This window comes from Rhinopithecus roxellana, chromosome 10, assembly GCF_007565055.1.
Source record: "Rhinopithecus roxellana isolate Shanxi Qingling chromosome 10, ASM756505v1, whole genome shotgun sequence".
Lineage (NCBI taxonomy): Eukaryota > Metazoa > Chordata > Mammalia > Primates > Cercopithecidae > Rhinopithecus > Rhinopithecus roxellana.
Genome location: NC_044558.1, coordinates 49,045,948 through 49,071,098, shown reverse-complemented (window position 1 = coordinate 49,071,098; position 25,151 = coordinate 49,045,948). Strand labels below are relative to the sequence as shown.

General features: G+C 40.0%; 1 protein-coding gene across 1 annotated transcript in view; it reads right to left on the bottom strand.

The window, feature by feature from the left end:
• Positions 1–25,151, bottom strand: part of TAFA2 (TAFA chemokine like family member 2) — a 540,390-nt gene that overhangs the window by 36,281 nt on the left and 478,958 nt on the right. Inside the window, exons 3-4 of the mRNA XM_030938928.1 lie at positions 17,595–17,747; positions 16,349–16,473 (exon numbers count right to left, since the gene is read on the bottom strand). Of these exons, the coding sequence (XP_030794788.1) occupies positions 16,349–16,473; positions 17,595–17,747 (278 nt within the window). The remainder of the gene's footprint in view (positions 1–16,348; positions 16,474–17,594; positions 17,748–25,151) is intronic.

Genomic DNA, 25,151 nt, shown 5'->3' with positions numbered 1-25,151 from the left:
ATTAATTACCAAGACTTATCACTTCCCTGCCCTCTGCACCCACACTACCATCACCTCCCTATCTTACTTCAGGCCCATTACCTCATACCTCCCTCAACTCTATTGACCCATCGCAGCCAGATAGACATTTTGAAGTATAAATCAGACCCTTCTCCTCTCCTACTTAAGGTACTTCAATGATTTACCAATGCACAGAGAATAAAATCCAAATCTTTTAACATGGTATTTAAAAGCCCATCATGATACAAACTCAGTCTGCCATGATTCCCCTCACAGGGATTCCTCATTACATACTTCCCCTCACACACATTGTTACCCCATGAAATGGTTTCAATTCCATGAGTAAGACATGATCTTCTACTCCGTCATGCCTTCATCTAGGCTGTTTTTTGTTTTGGTAGATTGATCTAGACAACTCTGCGAATTTCTCTTCATCCCTTAAAAGTCACAAATATATGCCATCCTAAAATAAGGAACTTACTGTTTCTTAAGGCAGCCCATTCAATGTCATCTAGAGTTGACACTTAGAAAGTTATTACTATAACCTTAGTTGTATTCCTTGTAGTCACACAGAACAAATCTACATTTTTTTCTTTCACATGCTATATCATCAAACGGTTTAAAGCATATTGCTCCTAGTGCTTTAATTCCCTGAGGTAAATCTCCACAAAATCCTTTACATTTGCCTCTTTTCTTCTACCCCATTAAAAGCTGGTATCCAGGACTTTCTTGAGCACATCCAGATGAGGTTTGATCACTCTAAAGTAAAGCTCAATGCCAGCCTTTATATTAGGTGCACTTCACAAACAACTCTCCACTACTCACAGGTGAATTGACAAGTCCTGAACAGCCTGGCAGGGAGCTAGAAATCCTGCACTTGTGGGAAAATTACGTGTTATTTCTCAGCTGCATCTTCACTCCACTCTCCAGAGCAAGAAAACAAAATTGGATCTGAAGTCATTGATAAAGAGACTTAAATTCCACAGAAAACATGTGATGGACAGAGGAGGGAAAGAACCATGGGAGAATGTACATAGGAAAGATTATCCATATTTTTTAATAGGAGGTTTGCCACTAACAATAGATGAAAAAGCACCACTAAGTATGGCTCCTGAAGATACCTTTCTATTCCCCAAGTCCTATGAGGTGCCATTTTTCTTTTATTAAGGCATTGTAGCAACCAAAACCAGGTAAAAGTGTTTTCTCTCCCAGGAATGCTTACCTTTAAACAAATATCAAGGTCTTAAACATTAGATATAAAGTCCTGACAGAATTTCATTTATCAGCCCTCAGGTAAGAGACAGAAATATTGCTCTCGCCACTTAGTTCACAAAACAGAAGCAGTCACCTAACGATGTACCTTGCAGTCGCAAATGAAATTCTATGGTGTTCAAACTGGTCCTATAACAATGTGTGAACATTCACAATTAACTGTAAGATTATAAGCACAATATTCAGAGTAACATCTACAGATAAACACCTGGCTCAAATATTGCAGAAGCATCTACATCTTAGAAGAACTTAAAAGCCCTCATATATCCCCCATTTCTCATTTTAATTACAAAAATACAGGCCAAGTTTTGGAAATAGAGCCTGATGATATATTTTTTACATTATTTTTCAATAACTCTTTAAACAAATACCAAGGTAGACACTCTTGGCCCTATTAAATTATATTTAATTAAGTAATCAGCTCTTAAACTTAAAATATCAGGTTTAAAATATTACTTTTTTTTTTTGAGACAGTCTCATTCTATTGTCTAGGCTAGAGTTCAGTGGCACAGTCATGGCTTACTGCAGCTTCAACCTCCTGGGCTTAAGCAGTTCTCCTGCCTCAGCCCTCCAAGTAGCTGGGGGTACAGGTGAATGCCACCACATCTGCCTAATTATTTTTTTATACAGACTGGGTCTCACTATGTCGCCCATGTTGGTCTTTAATTCCTGGCCTCAAGCAATCTTCCCAAAGTGCTGTAAAGACAGGCATGAGTCACTGCACCTAGCCTAAAAATGTTACTTTTACTAATGCTACTTCATGGACACCTAGTTTAGTGTCCTATCTACCTTGAACTGAATATCTAATTAAAGAAAAAGATTACCTTAATATATTAATCCATTTCTGTCCAAATCTCTTTAAAACTTAACATTATTATAGTGATTACATGCTTCCTTAAGTGTTTTCACATCTCCATATCATTTGAGAGTTTAAAGATTATTTAATATAAATATCACTTATTCTGTTTCTGAATTTCTCATTACTATAGAAAAAAAGTCTACCTACTCTTCTTAAGAAATATCAAATTTAAGGTGTTATACCATATTTAGTTTTTCGTTAAGTTAAATGACCTAAATTTAGTGGATATTAATGTAAAACATAAAACATGCTCTTCCCACAGTTCTCTCCATCTCACATAATGGCAAATCCCTCATTCTATTTGTTTAGGACAAAAGTTTAAGTCAGTTGTGATATTACTCATGTTGCCTTTCTAACTGTAATTCTACCAGTTGCCCTAGTTCACTCCACTCCAGCCACAAGCATCATTTCTACCCCTTTAATATGATTTGCCCAGCAAAGCTCTCATCTCAGGTACTTTTACTTCTTCCCTCTGCCTGGATAGCTTGTCCTCCATTTAGTCATTAGCTCATCCCCTCACCTCCGAAGACTTCAATCAACTATGCAAACTCCCTTGCTCAGCAACACTCCCCACTTCCCTCCCCTGCTTAATTTTCTTCCCATGACATCTATCAACATCCAACATACTATATATTTACTTATTTTGGGGTTTTTTTGTATCCTCCCATGTGGTATGCAGAATTCCAAATATATACTCCCGAGATTTTCATCCCTTGATTATTCAAACAAACACTAATCTAAACACTGCTATAAAGAGATTCTGCAGATGTAATTATGGTTGCTAATCAGCTGATGTTAAAGGAGGGAGATTACCCTGGACTATCTAGGTGGACCCAATGTAATCATCTGAGACCCCAAAAGGCAGAGAAAGCCAAAAGAGCCCACCAGAGAAATGCAGTGGAAGAGGAAGAAAGGCAACAGATGGGGGAAGGGGAAGTCAAAGAGCTTCAGAGCATGAGACAGACTCAACATGCTATTGCTGGTTTGAGGTGAAGGAGGAAATATGATTAGAATGACAGGCATCCTGAAGAAGGCCAGAGAGCCTCCTGATGATGGCTACCTTGGAAATGTGGTTTAGTTGTGTCCCCACCCAAAATCTCACCTTGAATTGTAATCCCCATAATCCCCACTTGTCAAGGGTGGGGCCAGATCAAGGTAATTGGATCATGAGGGTAGTTTCCCCCATGCTGTTCTCATGATAGTGAGTGAGTCTCATGAGATCTGATGGTTTAACAAGCATCTGGCATTTTCCTTGCTTGCACTCACTCCGTCTTGCCGCCCTGTGAAGAAGGTACCTGCTTTTCCTTTGCCTTGTGCCATGATTGTAAGTTTCCTGAGGCCTCCCCAGCAATGTGGAACTGTGAGTCAATTAAACCTCCTCCTTTATAAATTACTCAGTCTCTGGTATTTCTTCATAGCAGTGTGAGAATGAACTAATACACAAGGAAACAGTCACCTCAGTCCTACATTTGCAAAGAAACGAATTCTAACAATAACCTGAATGAGCTTGGAAGTGGATTCTCCCCAAAGCCTTGGGAAAGAAACAAAGCCTTGCTGTGAAAAGGTGAAACACATTCCTTAATTTCAGTCTTGTGAAACCCAGTGCAGAGATCCACCTGAGCTACACCGTGCCCAGACATCTGACCTAAAGATAATTACTGGATATTGTATTAAGTCACTAAATTTGTGGTAATTTTCTATGGCAGCAATAAAAAAATGAATATACCCTATTAGAATACAGGCCTGATGAAGGCAGGGATTCTCATCCAGTTTGTTTTGTTTTGTTTTCAGTGCTCTGACAAGAATTTAGAATAGAATCTGACAATAAGAGGCAATAAAGACTTTTTGAATATAGAATACATATTCTTTCCCACAAAATCTGTATCTCACAAAGTCTTTTGAAATTTTTAGCCCAAAAATGTTGCATAAAAATATTTAAAATTAAAATGTGAGGGCGGAGCAAGATGGCCGAATAGGAACAGCTCCAGTCTCCAACTCCCAGCGCAAGCGACACAGAAGACCGGTGATTTCTGCATTTTCAACTGAGGTACTGGGGTCGTCTCACTAGGGAGTGCCGGACAATCGGTGCTGGTCAGCTGCTGCAGTCTGACCAGCGAGAGCTGAAGCAGGGCGAGGCATCGCCTCACCTGGAAGCGCAAGGGGGAAGGGGATCCGTTTTCCTAGCCAGGGGAACTGAGACACACAACACCTGGAAAATCGGGTAACTCCCACCCCAATACTGCGCTGTAAGCATACAGGCACACCAGGAGAATATATCCCAATCCTGGCCGGGAGGGTCCCACGCCCACGAAGCCTCCCTCACTGCTAACACAGCAGTCTGCCGCGATCTATCCGCAAGGCAGCAGCGAGGCTGGGGGAGGGGCGCCCGCCATTGCTGAGGCTTAAGTAGGTAAACAAAGCCGCTGGGAAGCTCGAACTGGGTGGAGCTCACAGCAGCTCAAGGAAGCCTGCCTGTCTCTGTAGTCTCCACCTCTGGGGACAGCGCACAGCTGAAGACCAACAGGGGAAGTAGCAGCAGCCGGTGCAGACGCGAACGACTCTGTCTGACAGCTTTGGGGAGAGCCGTGGATCTCCCAACGCGGAGATTGAGATCTGAGAACGGACAGACTGCCTGCTCAGGTGTGTCTCTGACCCCTGAGTAGCCTAGCTGGAAGAAATCCCCCACTAGGGGCAGTCTGACACCCCACACCTCACAGGGTGGAGTACACCCCTGAGAGGAAACTTCCAAAGGAAGAATCAGACAGGTACACTCGCTGTTCAGCAATATTCTATCTTCGGCAACCTCTGCTGCTGTTACCCAGGCAAACAGGGTCTGGAGTGGACCTCAAGCAATCTCCAACAGACCAACAGACAGTCCTTCTGACTGTCAGAAGGAAAACTATCAAACAGGAAGGACACCTATACCAAAACCCCATCAGTACGTCACCACCATCAAAAACCAGAGACAGATAAAACCACAAAGATGGGGAAGAAGCAGGGCAGAAAAGCTGGAAATTCAAAAAATAAGAGCGCATCTCCCCCTGCAAAGGAGCGCAGCCCATCGCCAGCAACGGATCAAAGCTGGTCAGAGAATGACTTGGACGAGAGGAGAGAAGAAGGCTTCAGTCCATCGAACTTATCAGAGCTAAAGGAGGAATTACGTACCCAGCGCAAAGAAACTAAAAATCTTGAAAAAAGAGTGGAAGAATTGACAGCTAGACTAATTAATGCAGAGAAGATCATAAACGAAATGACAGAGATGAAAACCATGACACGAGAAATACGTGACAAATGCACAAGCTTCAGTAACCGACTCGATCAACTGGAAGAAAGAGTATCAGTGATTGAAGATCAAATGAATGAAATGAAGCGAGAAGAGAAACCAAAAGAAAAAAGAAGAAAAAGAAATGAGCAAAGCCTGCAAGAAGTATGGGATTACGTAAAAAGACCAAATCTACGTCTGATTGGGGTGCCTGAAAGTGAGGGGGAAAATGGAACCAAGTTGGAAAACACTCTTCAGGATATCATCCAGGAGAACTTCCCCAACCTAGTAGGGCAGGCCAACATTCAAATTCAGGAAATACAGAGAACGCCACAAAGATACTCCTCCAGAAGAGCTACTCCAAGACACATCATTGCCAGATTCACCAAAGTTGAAATGAAGGAAAAAATCTTAAGGGCAGCCAGAGAGAAAGGTCGGGTAACCCACAAAGGGAAGCCCATCAGAATAACAGCAGATCTCTCGGCAGAAACTCTACAAGCCAGAAGAGAGTGGGGGCCAATATTCAACGTTCTTAAAGAAAAGAATTTTAAACCTAGAATTTCATATCCAGCCAAACTAAGTTTCATAAGTGAAGGAGAAATAAAATCCTTTACAGATAAGCAAATGCTTAGAGATTTTGTCACCACCAGGCCTGCCTTACAAGAGACCCTGAAGGAAGCCCTAAACATGGAAACGAACAACCGGTACCAGCCATCACAAAAACATGCCAAAATGTAAAGACCATCGAGGCTAGGAAGAAACTGCATCGACTAACGAGCAAAATAACCAGTTAATATCATAATGGCAGGATCAAGTTCACACATAACAATATTAACCTTAAATGTTAATGGACTAAATGCTCCAATTAAAAGACACAGACTGGCAAACTGGATAAAGAGTCAAGACCCATCAGTCTGCTGTATTCAGGAGACCCATCTCACATGCAGAGACATACATAGGCTCAAAATAAAGGGATGGAGGAAGATCTACCAAGCAAATGGAGAACAAAAAAAAGCAGGGGTTGCAATCCTTGTCTCTGATAAAACAGACTTTAAACCATCAAAGATCAAAAGAGACAAAGAAGGCCATTACATAATGGTAAAGGGATCAATTCAACAGGAAGAGCTAACTCTCCTAAATATATATGCACCCAATACAGGAGCACCCAGATTCATAAAGCAAGTCCTTAGAGACTTACAAAGAGACTTAGACTCCCATACAATAATAATGGGAGACTTCAACACTCCACTGTCAACATTAGACAGATCAACGAGACAGAAAGTTAACAAGGATATCCAGGAATTGAACTCATCTCTGCACCAAGTGGACCTAATAGACATCTATAGAACTCTCCACCCCAAATCAACAGAATATACATTCTTCTCAGCACCACATCGCACTTATTCCAAAATTGACCACATAATTGGAAGTAAAGCACTCCTCAGCAAATGTAAAAGAACAGAAATTATAACAAACTGTCTCTCAGACCACAGTGCAATCAAACTAGAACTCAGGACTAAGAAACTCAATCAAAACCGCTCAACTACATGGAAACTGAACAACCTGCTCCTGAATGACTACTGGGTACATAACGAAATGAAAGCGGAAATAAAGATGTTCTTTGAAACCAATGAGAACAAAGATACAACATACCAGAATCTCTGGGACACATTTAAAGCAGTGTGTAGAGGGAAATTTATAGCACTAAATGCCCACAAGAGAAAGCAGGAAAGATCTAAAATTGACACTCTAACATCACAATTAAAAGAACTAGAGAGGCAAGAGCAAACACATTCAAAAGCTAGCAGAAGGCAAGAAATAACTAAGATCAGAGCCGAACTGAAGGAGATAGAGACACAAAAAACCCTCCAAAAAATCAATGAATCCAGGAGTTGGTTTTTTGAAAAGATCAACAAAATTGACAGACCGCTAGCAAGGCTAATAAAGAAGAAAAGAGAGAGGAATCAAATAGATGCAATAAAAAATGATAAAGGGGATATCACCACTGACCCCACAGAAATACAAACTACCATCAGAGAATACTATAAACGCCTCTACGCAAATCAACTAGAAAATCTAGAAGAAATGGATAATTTCCTGGACACTTACACTCTCCCAAGGCTAAACCAGGAAGAAGTTGAATCCCTGAATAGACCAATAGTAGGCTCTGAAATTGAGGCAACAATTAACAGCCTACCCACCAAAAAAAGTCCAGGACCAGATGGATTCACAGCTGAATTCTACCAGAGGTACAAGGAGGAGCTGGTACCATTCCTTCTGAAACTATTCCAATCAATAGAAAAAGAGGGAATCCTCCCTAACTCATTTTATGAGGCCAACATCATCCTGATACCAAAGCCTGGCAGAGACACATCAAAAAAAGAGAATTTTAGACCAATATCCCTGATGAACATTGATGCAAAAATTCTCAATAAAATACTGGCAAACCGGATTCAGCAGCACATCAAAAAGCTTATCCACCATGATCAAGTGGGCTTCATCCCTGGGATGCAAGGCTGGTTCAACATTCGCAAATCAATAAACGTAATCCAGCATATAAACAGAACCAAAGACAAGAACCACATGATTGTCTCAATAGATGCAGAAAAGGCTTTTGACAAAATTCAACAGCCCTTCATGCTAAAAACGCTCAATAAATTCGGTATTGATGGAACGTACCTCAAAATAATAAGAGCTATTTATGACAAACCCACAGCTAATATCATACTGAATGGGCAAAAACTGGAAAAATTCCCTTTGAAAACTGGCACAAGACAGGGATGCCCTCTCTCACCACTCCTATTCAACATAGTGTTGGAAGTTCTGGCTAGGGCAATCAGGCAAGAGAAAGAAATCAAGGGTATCCAGTTAGGAAAAGAAGAAGTCAAATTGTCCCTGTTTGCAGATGACATGATTGTATATTTAGAAAACCCCATCGTCTCAGCCCAAAATCTCCTTAAGCTGATAAGCAACTTCAGCAAAGTCTCAGGATACAAAATTAATGTGCAAAAATCACAAGCATTCTTATACACCAGTAACAGACAAGCAGAGAGCCAAATCAGGAATGAACTTCCATTCACAATTGCTTCAAAGAGAATCAAATACCTAGGAATCCAGCTTACAAGGGATGTAAAGGACCTCTTCAAGGAGAACTACAAACCACTGCTCAGTGAAATCAAAGAGGACACAAACAAATGGAAGAACATACCATGCTCATGGATAGGAAGAATCAATATCGTGAAAATGGCCATACTCCCCAAGGTTATTTATAGATTCAATGCCATCCCCATCAAGCTACCAATGAGTTTCTTCACAGAATTGGAAAAAACTGCTTTAAAGTTCATATGGAACCAAAAAAGAGCCCGCATTGCCAAGACAATCCTAAGTCAAAAGGACAAAGCTGGAGGCGTCACGCTACCTGACTTCAAACTATACTACAAGGCTACAGTAACCAAAACAGCATGGTACTGGTACCAAAACAGAGATATAGATCAATGGAACAGAACAGAGTCCTCAGAAATAATACCACACATCTACAGCCATCTGATCTTTGACAAACCTGAGAGAAAAAAGAAATGGGGAAAGGATTCCCTATTTAATAAATGGTGCTGGGAAAATTGGCTAGCCATAAGTAGAAAGCTGAAACTGGATCCTTTCCTTACCCCTTATACGAAGATTAATTCAAGATGGATTAGAGACTTAAATGTTAGACCTAATACCATAAAAACCCTAGAAGAAAATCTAGGTAGTACCATTCAGGACATAGGCATGGGTAAGGACTTCATGTCTAAAACACCAAAAGCAACGGCAGCAAAAGCAAAAATTGACAAATGGGATCTAATTAAACTAAAGAGCTTTTGCACAGCAAAAGAAACTACCATCAGAGTGAACAGGCAACCTACAGAATGGGAGAAAATTTTTGCAACCTACTCATCTGACAAAGGGCTAATATCCAGAATCTACAAAGAACTCAAACAAATATACGAGAAAAAAACAAACAACCCCATCAAAAAGTGGGGAAAGGATATGAACAGACATTTCTCAAAAGAAGATATTCATACAGCCAACAGACACATGAAAAAATGCTCATCGTCACTCGCCATCAGAGAAATGCAAATCAAAACCACAATGAGATACCATCTCACACCAGTTAGAATGGCAATCATTAAGAAGTCAGGAAACAACAGGTGTTGGAGAGGATGTGGAGAAATAGGAACACTTTTACACTGTTGGTGGGACTGTAAACTAGTTCAACCATTATGGAAAACAGTATGGCAATTCCTCAAGGATCTAGAACTAGATGTACCATATGACCCAGCCATCCCACTACTGGGTATATACCCAAAGGATTATAAATTATTCTACTACAAAGACACATGTACACGTATGTTTATTGCGGCACTATTCACAATAGCAAAGACTTGGAATCAACCCAAATGTCCATCTGTGACAGACTGGATTAAGAAAATGTGGCACATATACACCATGGAATACTATGCAGCCATAAAAAAGGATGAGTTTGCGTCCTTTGTAGGGACATGGATGCAGCTGGAAACCATCATTCTTAGCAAACTATCACAAGAACAGAAAACCAAACACCGCATGTTCTCACTCATAGGTGGGAACTGAACAATGAGATCACTTGGACTCGGGAAGGGGAACGTCACGCACAGGGGCCTATCATGGGGAGGGGGTGGTGGGAGGAGGGAGGGCTTGCATTGGGGAGTTATACAAGATATAAATGATGAATTGATGGGTGCTGACGAGTTGATGGGTGCAGCACACCAACATGGCATAAGTATACATATGTAACAAACCTGCACGTTATGCACATGTACCCTAGAACTTAAAGTATAATAAAAAAAAAAAAAAAAAAAAAGTGAAAAAAAAAAAAAAAAAAAATGTGAAAGGTAAGTTGTTTTGAAAGCTCCTCATTCAGTAGTTTGTTTCTCTTCAAGTTAGCAGCGGCTATCAGTTCTGTGAATTAGACCACAGGAAACAGTCAAATACCACTTCCTAAAGCAGTGTTTTTCAATCTACAGGTGGCAACACATGAGCAGGTGATAAAAGCAATTTATGAAGTTGAGATCATGGGAAGGAAGGAAAAGAGGAAGGCAGGGAGGGAGGGAGGGAAGAAAATAAAATCAAAATATTATAATGCAACTTTAATTTTAATGTAGCATGTATGAGTGTGTGTATGCATGTTGTGTGTGTGGTAGATCACTATGTAAGATGTATTTCTTACTGTGAGGTCCATTAAAATAATTAGAAAAACCCTAAAGGTCATTACAGTCTGTGTTGTGGACCAGAAAGTAATTTAGGGCCTGATTGCAAGTGAGATGAAGACAATTGAATGGGGGTGTGTCTGTTATGAAAGAGCTGATCAAGAAAGAACCACACTATTCTAAACCTGTACTTAAATTTGCAAGGCAAGAGAGAGCATTACGATTGAAGAATTTACATAAATTGCACCACCTTAAGGTAAGGAAATGAACTTTTTTCCTCTTGCTGTGTACATCATTTTCCATGGGTCTGAACTAGCGCCCCTGGACACTGTTTAGATCCACCAGCAGAGCAGAGTCACTGAGCTTTGGTATGAAATCCAGTAGCATATGGAAGAGTACAACCAGATGCTTTAATCAGGAAAGCATCACAAGATGCTACTTCTTTTCCTCCCTTACAGTGAAAGGATTAAAAGCCTAATACTTATCTATCTTCTGAGATTTTCAGTTATTATTGTCATTTAAATGTACCTGGAAAGGAAGTTAGAAATTTTCTTGTCACATGGAACCCAAGAATAAACCTTGGTTAGAGAAACTTGAAATTGAATCTAGTACAACATCCTCATTCTTATGTTATTCTATTATTGTTACAATATTACTCTTAACTTATATTTACCATTGATTCCAATGTTTGTTGGCAATAGACTGCATACAGGTAAAGGAAAGAATAATGTGGCTGGGTGTGGTGGCTCACACCTGTAATCTCAGCACTTTGGGAGTCCGAGGTGGGCAGATCACTTGAGGCCAGGAGTTAGAGACCAGCCTGACCAGCATAGCAAAACCCCGTCGCTACTAAAAAAAAAAAACAAAAACAAAAACAAACAAACAAAACAAACAAACAAAAAACTACGTGCGGTGGGGATGCCAGTAATTCTAGCTACTTGGGAGGCTAAGGCATGAGAATCGCTTGAACCCAAGAGGCGGAGGTTGCAGTGAGCTAAGACTGTGCCACTGCACTCCAGCCTGAGCAACAGAGTAAGACTCTGTCTCAAAAAAAGGAGAAAAAAGAAAAGAATAATGCAACTGTACACTACTCATTCCTCCATTCAATGGCATACTCCTTGTGGGCTGGAATCAAGCCATGCATCTCTACATTCTCTTTAATATCTACTATGGTTGGCTAAATTGAGTAAGATAATACCTGCAACGTACTCAGCAGAGTGTCCAGAACACAGTAAGAGCTAAGCAAATGCTTCTATATTTGCTTTTGTTGTTTTACTGTAATATGAGTGCTATTAGTATAGAATGTGCAGCATAGAAAATTCTCAATATATTTTGATTTTCATTGCATTATACAATAAAATAGTATCATAATGCATACATTTAAAATCAATTTATATTTGAAGAAACATTAAAAAATTACAGAGATCTTATCTGCTTAAGCCACTTTAAATAAGTGCATAAAGTGAAAGATTTCAATTAGTTAAAAATTAGCCAGAAAATTTCTTCTTAAGTATAAGAAAAGTCAATAGACCTGGGATATCTGATTCATAAAGGCAATCTTTCTAAAAACAATGTAAAGTTTTATATAATATGAAGTTAGGTAAGAGACCAAGTTTCTCTAACCTGATCCTTAGGTAAGACTCAACATTAAAAACTACAGTGACCACTGTATTTTGTAGCTTGGTGTCCATACCATTAGGCAAGGACTGTAAATCCTAAAAACAGAATATTATTTCCCTTAGATTTTCCACAAAGAAAGAATATCCAAACACCCACACACACATACAAAGAATCACAGTCTGTTTTTTTCTGATGATTTCAACCATATTAAAGATTTTCTTTTCTTATATTTTACAAGCTCTACAGCACCTTTCCCCCCTGTTACTTTTGTGTTGTATAATTAGCATATACTTACGCACTCTTTCACACTGGAAAGATGATTATTTTATTAATGACCCCTTGAAAAGTTCTTTATTATTTATACTTGAAAGTGAGTTTGAAATCAAAAGGCTTGTATGACTTTTCCTTTCCTTCTGTTTGACTTAGGAGATCTTAAAAGTAATAAAAGAGATGGTTATAGATGTCACAGAAAGTCATAAGTGTTCCACTTTTAGAATGAGAGATGGGGTTTGGGAGACAACTGTTGCATCTTCCACTTTTTCCAAATTAAATGCTTGGGTATGTGAAGAACAGGTATGCAACAAAACACTCAAGTTCCAAAAACGACTCCCTATTCTTTACCTTTTCCCCCTTTTAGCACCAATAGGACATGGGTCAGAACCAAAAAGCTTCCAGAGTCCAATACAAAAACAGAAGAAGACTGTAATTCACATTTGTAGTAAGTAAAATGTAGGCTCAAAATTAGTCTTAAGTGGAAAAATCACTCAGACCCTGATTTGTAGTCAATTCCGGAAGGTGCCACTCATCTTTGCTGTGGCCATGCAAGCCTTATTACTGTTACTGGCTGACTGCTATTTATTTAACAGGCTTACCCAAGCACTCCAGATTGGCTATGGGCCATTATAAGGGAGAATGTACATTATTGCAAATTTTAATTATTTCTCAAGCCATTTTGCTTGCAGTGATAATCCCATAAGACCAACATATCTTGCACAAGCAAAGCAAATAGCTTTTGGCTAAGACAGCTCTTGAGTTACTTTGTAACCTATTCCTACATAACTTCTGGCCTTTCCAATTGTAGCTGGGACCTGCCAAATCAGGAGTTCAATGGCTTTTTGGCTCATGGTGATCACAACCGCATTATTGAAAACAGGCATATGGACAGTAATATCAATGATTAAAATAATGACTCAAATTTGTTTTCAAAAATAGTGCTATTTATGCATGGTGGAAACACTTCTGCTATCTGCCTCTATTCAACATTTCCTCTATCCAAGACTTCCACTGTGGGCAAAGTAACATATGCCTAGAGCTATTTTAAGAATTTTTCTTATCTCCTCCACTTTTTGCACTATTTCAGTGGAGATGGCCAAGCAGTAATAGCCTGATGACCTTGAAAATGTTTTGCTTCATTTGCAGCATCAGGGAAATTTGCCCAAATTGTTTTGTGGGCCAAACTTAATTGCACATTTTTGCCTTTCTATTTGGAATGCCATGGTGTTCCTTTGGTTGAAAATGTCTAAGTAGCTCCATTTTCACAAGTAACATTTTTCTTGTGAAGGAAAAAATGGATAAGAATTTACTTTGGCTGTACTCAAGAAGCGTCTTCTTTCAAGTCTTTGTCTCTCTTCTTACATGTGATGATTTTTCTTTTCAAAACTGGAGTCACAGACTCTTAGAAATGGAGGGGATCTTAAAAGAAACTAAATCTAAACACCTACTATTGCATGAATACCCTCTATAATGTCTTAAATAAGGTCCTCCATTACCAGCTATTCTTTGGGGCAAAAGAGATGAAAGAAAAATAGAAAGTGCTATCTTCTATATAGAGGATAATATCTTACAACTAAAATTATAGGATGTAGATGTGATTTTCCCTACTCATGAGTTCTCAGTCTCTCATCCACCTTGTTTCATTGCATTTGGAAGAATTTGTGAAGCAGACACTCTATTTTAAATTTGAGTCATTGAGAATATGGTCAACAGGCCAAAAGGGAGTGAAACAGCACTTGCAATTTTTTTTTTCTTTTTCTTTTCTTTTTCTTTATTTTTTTTTTTTGAGACGGAGTCTCGCTCAGTCACCCAGGCTGGAGTGCAGTGGCACAATCTCGGCTCAATGCAAACTCTGCCTCTGGGGTTCATGCCATTCTCCTGCCTCAGCCTCCCAAGTAGCTGGGACTACAGGCACCTGCTGCCACGCCCGGCTCTTTTTTTTTTTTTTTTTTTTTTTGCATTTTTAGTAGAGACAGGGTTTCACTGTGTTAGCCAGGATGGTCTCGATCTCTTGACCTCATGATCCACCCGCCTCGGCCTCCCAAAGTGCTGGGATTACAGGCGTGAGCCACAGCGCCCGGCCCCAAATTTTTTTTTCTATGAGAATTTAGACTGCATGGTCTTGACCTTTTCATTTCAATGATCCAGAAAGTTAGAGATATTTTTAAAGGTCGACCTCATAAGAAAACAACTATAGGATACTTTTACCACTATTGCTTAAGAATAGAGTTAAATTAGTAATACAAAGTACAGGTTAAAAGATTGGGTTTCGGGATGGAACTATGTATTTTGAAACCTGGCTTCCTAATTAATTAGCTATATGTCCTTGGGAAGTTACCCAACCTTTGGAAGTTTTCCTTACGCATCTGTAAAATGAGATAATAATATTATCTTCTTCACTGGGCTATTGGGAAGATTAAGTGAGCTAATTCATGTAAAGCACTTTGTTCAGTGTATGGCATATGTTTTAAGTATACAATAAATAATAGCTTCCCCTTGTTCACTGAGGTAATAAAAACAAAGAATTTGGTTGTCAAGAGCTCACAATTTTAAAAATTTGTTTCAGAATCTCAAAACGTTAATGAATTTCCATAAGTCCTGTTTTTGGACTGAGAATTAATAGTGCTAGGGAAAATATTTTCATGGTATAAATAGCTGATAAGGAAAATTTACATTGCCAGAATGTTTTTAACAAATTAATACGGATTATATCATGTGCTAGCTCACTGAATAATATAATTATCCTAACTAATTGATCATGCATCCGATGGGTTTTGGAAAGGTGTGACACTTAGCTAACAGGTTAGAGTCAAAAATAATTTCATGAAATATGTTTTTATTCATGCCATTTGAAACTTAGTCACTTCTGTGTATGTCTGATCAGTCAATGTATTAAATATATTATTTGGCAGACTAAATTACATATCTAGATGAGATTATAAAATAAGCCCATATGTCCAGACAAGGTTTAAAAGTCTCCTATATCAAATAGTATTATAAATTAGCCAGTCTCTACTTTTATGTTACTTTTCATAAAACATCAATTTATACCATTTTTCTGTTCTATTCTTCAAATATTTAACTTGAATTTTTAGTATGCTTTTCCTAAAAGCAAAACAAAACAAAACCTTCCTTTACTAATTCTATAAAGAAACAAATTCATATTTTGCCAGTCTGGAATACCCGTGTGGCGAATTAGGAAATCAAAGAACAAAGCTATTTTTCAGTTCTCTACCATCACCCAGAGGTCAGTAATTACGAAGCTGAAATATATCAGTGTCTTAAGAATATTCTTTCTGTATTGATCTTGAGAATCTGGAATTCTTCCTAGTAGCCCATTGCAATAATTGTAAACCTTAACCATTAGAAAACTATTTAACAATTCAGAAATCAGGGAGATCAAAACAATTACTTTCATAAAACTAAAAGAATCTCAGTTAAAAACTGTATTAAAAGTAATATATAAAATAATGTTTTCAGAATTTATTTAGATTACTATACATTAGAAAAATAAAGGATTGGGGTCACCCTCCCAGAATTTACATGCATCCTCAGCAGGGAAAGGAGGTTCACATTACCCGCATTTTTTTATGAAGGAACAGACTGTGTTTATTGATCAGATAATATGACAGTTGATGGTAATCTATGGAAGATGTTGTTCTGAGTGAAATAATAATGTTTTATTAAAAAAATGAACTAAGAAAAAAATAGGGAAAACATACTTTGCAAAGCTATACTCTTCCATTCTACAATTGTCACTTAAATTGGTTACTGCACACGCTCTGTTCTCTATTAATTCAGAGACCTTCTGTTTTCCCAAGCTGGCTGTCCACTCACCCTAGTTGTTTTGACTTTATTCCCAGAGGAACAGCTCCATCCTTTCCGATCTGGAAGAACTTTACATTCTTCTCCCTCTAGACATGGCTGCATATGGCACCACCATTTCTGTTCCACTATTGAAGCTATAAGAGAGAAAAAAACATTGACTCAATATTTTCTTCTTGGGACTGTTATTTCTTTTGTGCATCTTTAAAGAGAAACAAAAGCCACTGATTTTTCCTACCAGTGGGAATACTGGTATTTGAGGTATTCCTCTCTTTTTGTTCAAAAAGACAAAACCTTTCAAGATTTTCTAACTAAAATAATTTAAAATTTTTTTATGTTATTGTAATGAGAACACTTAGTGAGATCTATCCACTTAACAAAATTTTAAGTGTAGAATGCAGTATAGTTAACTATAAATACAATATGACAGGATTTTTCATGTGAAAATAGACTTCATGAAAGCTAACATAGTGAAAATAAACTATGCAAATGTGTATATGCATCAATTTGTATAAACATATAAGAAAATGGACCTGTGACCAGTTTAGAGTCAACGCTTTATAATCAATATAATATTCCCATGAATAAGATGATTATCAGGAGGGTGTTTATCACAGTTATCATGATTTTTTTTTAACTCTGTGCTATAACCTCATCACAAACAATATATTATAGTAATATGAGCACTTAACAAATTACTATTTATGGTAACATCAATTAAATAAAAGCATATAAAGATTTATGTTCTACTATAATTCGGTGAACTCTCAAGGAAAAAAATTAATATGTTATTGCATCATCATAAAAGTTGATATTTTGTGTGAATTCTATCCACAACTAAATATTCACTCATATACATGGTGCTATTTTTTTTAATTCTTAAGAACATCCATGGGTTTAAGAACCCATAATATTAAATCATCCATTTTCATCTTTCCTTTTCCAATTAATTTACACATACTCAACCTCCCACCATCCACCAAGAAATCAACATTTCATGGTATCAATATCAGATGCACATAAATTTAATGGAACCTCATTATAATGCCTTTTGTAACAGAACTGCATAGCATTTTAGACCTTCTTCTACAGGATTTTAGATTTCAAAATGCCACCCAAATATTCCAGTTTCAACTTATTATGCGATTTGTAGTATGTTCACCCAGGACTGATCCCCCATTGAGAGCGTTATAGTGAGGTTCCAGTTCTAAGCCATCCTTGGCTGTGCTGTCACAATAAGGAATGGAAGAAGTCGCACCATCCACACATGATGGAGCAGCTCGCGTGGTGCCTGCCACCTGCCCGGGGAAGCAGGAGCACTTGACCGTTTGTGACCGTTCTTCTATCTTGTTCTTATTACAGCATCTGTGGAGTGCCACCACCTCACAAGTTCCCGTTTTAACATGGTGAGCTGCACAAACAAAAACAAAAGATAAGACAACATTGACACTTCCCCCCACCCTTCTTTTTAATTAGCAGTACATTAAATATAGCTCTATAAGGGGTCCACCATGCATGAAACGAGAAATACAATGATGCTAACTCCATAATGCAGATCTGATTTCTTTTCTAAATGTGGAACATTTCTGTCAGTGAATGCTTGGTAAAGCAGGAACAATTAGTGACTAGATTAGAATAAGCTGTTAAAAGTCTGATATAGAGGCAATATGTGCCGTCATAAAAAACATATTTATTCGCATATGACTTTTTAATGCCTTTTTGTTGAATGTGTTAAAGTAAAATAAACCTCTGGCTGAGGTACCCTGCAATGGGATTGAGGCCAGTCCCATTCTCAAAGCGGGTGATTGCTGATAAAGCTTGTGTTATTCTAGGGGACAGTATGAGGACTAGAAAGGAAGTAGAGGCAGATGATGGGCACCCACATCCTCAGTATTCTTCTGCTCAATTTCCCTAAAAATGAACAAATGCAGTGTTCTTGAAATTGCCACCATCTTTCTGGAAGAGCCAGCCAGTCCCAGAACCCAGAGTCATTCCTTTCAATTTCACCTGAGTGGGCAACTGCCACCAAATGGTACGATGAACTTGGATAATTCATATCTGCCAGCCAATTGCCTGTAAACCCAGGCCAATAAGCTCTCAGGCTTCCATACTCATTTTGTCAACCTTGAACAAGGCTACTGAGTGTGTTGGGTTAATGAAAATTTTGGACCCCACTCATTATTTTATATAAAGATTCTAGTTTGTCTTCATTATTTTTTCTTCAGCATTTCTTCTTCAAATAGTAATCTGACTGTGAAAAAGATAAAACAAAACTTTTGCCTGCTAAAATTAAAAACAGCTTAAAATCAAACATTTGTTAAAAGATTATGCTTTCAGTAATTTTAAAAGTGTAACTCTTATAAAAACAGAAATTACAATGGAAAAGCAGGAGATCTTAAGTTGTTTAATGGCATAAACATATGGAGACTCATTGCAAATGAGATCAGAACATCATGCATTTATATTAATCTTCCCATTGAAGATGAGTGAAAACAATGTGCAGTAACTCAGGCTAAGTAGCTTGCTCAGAAATTTTTTTTATTTTTTTATTTTTTGGTGATAATACAAACTATACTCTCCAAATTGTTCTTTTTTTTATATGCATTTTTTTTTATTGTACTTTAAGTTCTAGGGTACATGTGCACAATGTGCAGGTTTATAACATATGGACACATGTGTGGTGTTGGTGTGCTGCACCCATTAACTCATTTACATTAGGTATATCTTCCAATGGTATCCCTCCCACTCCCCGCACCCCACAACAGGCCCTGGTGTGTGATGTTCCCCTTCCTGTGTCCAAGTGTTCTCATTGTTCAATTCCCACCTATGAGTCAGAACATGCACTATTTGGTTTTTTGTCCTTGTGATAGTTTGCTCAGAATGATGGTTTCCCCCTTCATCTATGTCCCTACAAAGGATATGAACTCATCCTTTTTTTATGGCTGCATAGTATTCCATGGTGTATATGTGCCACATTTTCTTAATTCAGTCTATCATTGATGGACATTTGGGTTGGTTCCAAGCCTTTGCTATTGTGAATAGTACCGAATAAACATACGTGTGCATGTGTCTTTACAGCAGCATGATTTAAAATTCTTTGGGTATATACCCAGTAATGGGATGGCTGGGTCAAATGGTATTTCTAGTTCTAGATCCTTGAGGAATCGCCACACTGTCTTCCACAATGGTTGAACTACTTTACAGTCCCAACAGTGTAAAAGTGTTCCTATTTCTCCACATCCTCTCCAGCACCTGTTGTTTCCTGACTTTTTAATGATCACCATTCTAACCGGTGTGAGATGGTATCATTTACATTTTTCTGATGGCCAGTGATGATGAGTGGTTTTTCATGTGTCTGTTGGCTGCATAAATGTCCTCTTGTGAGAAGTGTCTGTTCATATCCTTTGCCCACTTTTTGATGGGGTTGCTTTCTTGTTTTTTTCTTGTAAATTTGTTTGAGTTCTTTGTAGATTCTGGATATTAGCCCTTTGTCAGATGAGTAGATTGCAAAAGTTTTCTCCCATTCTATAGGTTGCCTGTTCACTCTGATGGTAGTTCCTTTTGCTGTGCAGAAGCTCTTTAGTTTAATTAGATCCCATTTGTCAATTTTGGCTTTTGTTGCCATTGCTTTTGGTGTTTAGGCATGAAGTCCTTGAACATGCCTGTGTCCTGAATGGTATTGCCTAGGTTTTCTTCTAGGGTTTTTGTGGTTTCAGATATAACATTTATATATTTAATCCATCTTGAATTAGTTTTTGTATAAGGTGTAAGGAAGTGATCCAGTTTCAGCTTTCTAAATGTGGCTAGCCAGTTTTCCCAGCACCATTTATTAAATAGGGAATCCTTTCCCCATTTCTTGTTTTAGTCTGGTTTGTCAAAGATTAGATGGCTGTAGATGTGTGGTATTATTTCTGAGGGCTCTGTTCTGTTCCACTGGTCTATATCTCTGTTTTGGTACCAGTACAATGCTGTTTTGGTTACTGTGGCCTTGTAGTATAGTTTGAAGTCAGGTAGTGTTATGCCTCCAGCTTTGTTCTTTTGACTTAGGATTGTCTTGGCAATGACAGAGAATGCCACAAAGGTACTCCTTGAGAAGAGCAACTCCAAGACACATAATTGTCAGATTCACCAAAATTGAAATGAAGGAAAAAATGTTAAGGGCAGCCAGAGAGAAAAGTCGGGTTACCCACAAAAGGAAACCCATCAGACTAACAGCAGATCTCTTGGGAGAAACTCTACAAGCCAGAAGACACTGGGGGCCAATATTCAACATTTTTAAAGAAAAGAATTTTAAACCCTGAATTTCATATCCAGCCAAACTAAGCTTCATAAGTGAAGGAGAAATAAAGTCCTTTACAGACAAGCAAATGCTGAGAGATTTTGTCATCACCAGGCCTGCCCTACAAGAGATCCTGAAGGAAACACTAAACATGGAAAGGAACAACCAGTATCAGCCATGGCAAAAACATGCCAAATTGTAAAGACCATCGATGCTAGGAAGAAATTGCACCAACTAACGAGCAAAATAACCAGCTAACATCATAATGACAGGATCAAATTCACACAGAACAATATTAACCTTAAATGGAAAAGGGCTAAATAGTCCAATTAAAAAACACAGACTGGCAAGTTGGATAAAGAGTCAAGACCTATCAGTGTGCTGTATTCTCACACGCAGAGACCCATCTCACATGCAGAGACACACATAGGCTCAAAATAAAGGGATGGAGGAAGATCTACCAAGCAAATGGAAAACAAAAAGGCAGGGGTTGCAATCCTAGTCTCTGATAAAATAGACTTTAAACCATCAAAGATCAAAAGAGACAAAGAAGGACATTACATAATGGTAAAGGAATCAATTCAACAAGAAGAGCTAACTATCCTAAATATATATGCACCCAATACAGGAGCACCCAGATTCATAAAACAAGTCTTTACAGACCTACAAAGAGACTTAGACTCCCATACAATAATAATGGGAGACTTTAACACCCCAAAGTCAACATTAGACAGAACAACGAGATAGAAAGTTAACAAGGATATACAGGAATTGAACTCAGCTCTGCACCAAGCGGACCTAATAGACATCTACAGAACTCTCCACCCCAAATCAACAGAATATACATGCTTCTTAGCACCACATCGCACTTATCCCAAAACTGTCCACATAGGTGGAAGTAAAGCACTCCTCAGCAAATGTACAAGAACAGAAATTATAACAAACTGTCTCTCAGACCACAGTGCAATCAAACTAGAACTCAGGATTAAGAAACTCACTCAAAACTGCTCAACTACATGGAAACTGAACAACCTGCTCCTGAATGACTACTGCGTACATAACGAAATGAAGGTAGAAATAAAGATGTTCTTCGAAACCAATGAGAACAAAGATACAACATACCAGAATCTCTGGGACACATTTAAAGCAGTGTGTAGAGGGAAATTTATAGCACTAAATGCCCACAAGAGAAAGCAGGAAAGATCTAAAATTGACACCCAAACATCACAATTAAAAGAACTAGAGAAGCAAGAGCAAACACATTCAAAAGCTAGCAGGAGGCAAGAAATAACTAAGATCAGAGCAGAATGGAAGGAGACAGAGACACAAAAAACCCTTCAAAAAAATCAATGAATCCAGGAGCTGGTTTTTTGAAAAGATCAACAATATTGATAGACTGCTAGCAAGACTAATGAAGAAGAAAAGAGAGAAGAATCAAATAGATGCAATAAAAAATGATATCTAGAAGAAATGGATAAATTCCTGGACACATATACCCTCCCAAGACTAAACCAGGAAGAAGTTCAATCCCTGAATAAACCAATGAGTAACAGACTATAAAACTGAGGCAATAATTAATAGCCTATCAACCAAAAAAAGTCCAGGAGCAGATGGACTCACAACCGAATTCTACCAGAGGTACAAGGAGGAGCTGGTACCATTCCTTCTGAAATTATTCCAATCAGTAGAAAAAGAGGGAATCCTCCCTGTTTGGACGAACGGAGGCAAGATGGCGCACTTCCGGGTTCTTCATCACCAAATTTTCCCACGCACGCAAAAATGCAGCTGGCGCCCGGGAAGGTGCAGACCACCTGGGCATGCACCAGGTGACGTCAATCCGAAGAGACCAAGATTTACCTGGTCGCACCTGCGGAATGCCCCCCGACACACCCGTGCCCCGCCTATTGCCCTACCACTCCCAGAAAAGCTGCTCCCGGCGAGCTCGCAGCGCGGACTTCCCAGCACCCACTCCTGTCGGGACTGCATTAGGAACTCCATCCGAGAGCTCCACCGGGAGACTCTCTTGGCCTCCTTTGCCGGAAGCTGACAGACCTCTCTCTACCCACCTTCTTCCCTGAAGCTAGGTGACCAAAAATAAATTTGCAGTTTTGCTCCTACCCTTGCCTACTCGTTGGTCCTTTTGTGCCTGCTCTGGTGGTCTTAGAAAAACAAATCAGTTGGTGCCGAAACCCGGGAGGAGACCCCTCCTCAGGCCTCTAAGTGTTGAGGAACTCCCTCCTGCTCCCATGCCACAGACGGACCAGGACCTGAGACCTGCTTCTCTCACTCTCACGGCCTCTCTGGGGTAAATGCCCTTGTCTCCTCTTTACCTCCCTTGGCCAAAAATCCTGCGCAGGTCCGAGGCCCACTTTTGAGCCACCAAGTGGCTCGGGGCCCACCATGTGGCTCAGGAGACCCGTTCAGGACAGAGACGTCCGCCTGAAGGTAATCTCCACCTTGGCTCCAAGAGCCTCCAGTCTGTCTCTGCTGGTTCCAAAGGACACTTTGAAGCCAGGCAGAGATCCACTTCCATTTCCATTGTGTCCATTGTGTAAGTAAAGAGGAAACAAATGGGAAACCCCCAGTCCAAATTTCCAAAGAGCACCCCATTAGGATGCCTCCTAGCCAATTTAAAAACCTTACAGCTTGAACAAGACCTTAGGAGGAAGCAGTTAATTTTCCTTTCCACTGTGGTGTGGCCCCGATACAAACTAGACAATCAGTCTCAGTGGCTACCAGAGGGCACCCTAGACCGCAATGTTCTGACCGACCTCAGCAATTTCTGTCAGCGGCTAGGCAAGTGGTCCGAAATTAATTACATACAAGGCTTTTGGGCCTTACGCTCTCATCCCGACCTGTGTAGCCGGTGCTCTTTGGCCCAAGTTATGCTAGCCAAGGATGCCGGCTCACAGGAACCCGAAAAAGAGGAGTCTTCATTCCTTTCTGTTCAGCTGGAGGACCTAGGGTTTCCCTCACTTCCGCCCTACACTTTTCCTCCTCCCTCCGTCCAGACTCCTCCTTCCTCTTCCTTATCTACTAGTAATCCACTCGGTCCCGTGCCTCCTTCGGGGCCCCCAACTGGCTGTCTTGAGTCTCCTGTCTCTGCCCACACCCGCTCTAAGTGCCCTGCTGATGCCCCCACTCCTGCCCCACACCCTCCTACAGTGTTAGCACCTTTGCAAGAGGTAGCTGGGGCAGAGGGTTAGTCAGAGTACATGTCCCTTTTTCACTGGCCGATCTTTCCAAAATTGAGAAGCGTTTAGGTGATTTCTCAGCTAATCCTACCATAGACATAAAGGAATTTAGATACCTTTGTCAGGCCTATGACTTAACTTGGCATGACCTCCAGGTTATCCTAACCTCTACCCTAAACCCTGAGGAGCAAGAGTGCATCTTAGCGGCCGCCAGGCAGCACACCAACCAACTACATTTAACTGATGCCGCCATTCCACTAGGGGAGCAAGCAGTCCCCTCGGCAGACCCAGACTGGGACTACCAAGTAGGCCAGCCTGGGCACCGTAGGAGAGAAGTAATGGTCCAGTGTTTGTTGGCTGGTATGCAAGCAGCCTCAAACAAAACTGTAAATTTTAACAAATTAAAAGAAATTATTCAAAATCCAGAAGAAAATCCAGCCGCATTCTTAAATAGGCTGACTGAGGCTCTAACCCAATATACCCGGTTAGATCCGGCCTCCCCCACAGGGGCCACCATTTTGGCGTCTTATTTCATTTCTCAATCAGCTCCTGACATTCGTAAAAAACTTCAAAAGGTAGAGGATGGTCCTCAGACATCAATACAAGACCTAGTTAAATTAGCCTTTAAGGTCTATAACTCCAGAGAGGAGATGGCTGAGGCAGGCTCGCCTCAAACAGAAAACACAGCTCCTAGCAGCAGCTTTACAGCCCAGTCGTAACCCCAGGCCAGAGAGCACACACCCCGCAGACTCCAAGGCTACAAAAGGAGCCTTCTATAAGTGCGGCAAGGCAGGACACTATGCCAACAGGTGTCCGCAAGGTCCCCGAGCCCCAACGCAGCCTTGCTATAAGTGCAAGGCATCAGGACATTGGGCCAGTGAATGTCCTAACCCTCATCCACCAGCAACCCCCTGCCCTGCTTGCCAACAGGGGAGACACTGGAAGTCTGATTGCCCCACCCTGAGAACAGGTGCTGTGTCTCCACGTGGCCCCCTTTCCCAGGATCCTGGGAGCTCCTTCCAGCTCCTACATCTGGACGACGACAACTGAAGGTGCCGAGACTCGGGGACCCCCATCACCCTCGCCGAGCTGTGGGTAACTCTCCTGGTAGTGGGTAAGACAATTAATTTTTTAATCGACAGTGAGACTACCTATTCTGTTTTGCCATCCTTCTGTGGACCTAGCCTTCCATCCAATATCTCTGTAGTAGGAGTAAGTGGAAAGCCATCCACTCCACGAAAAACTCCACTCCTTAATTGCTGCCTGGCCAACAACTACTTTGCGCACTCGTTCCTCATTATACCCTCATGCCCTACCCCCTTACTAGGCCGAGAAATCAGTT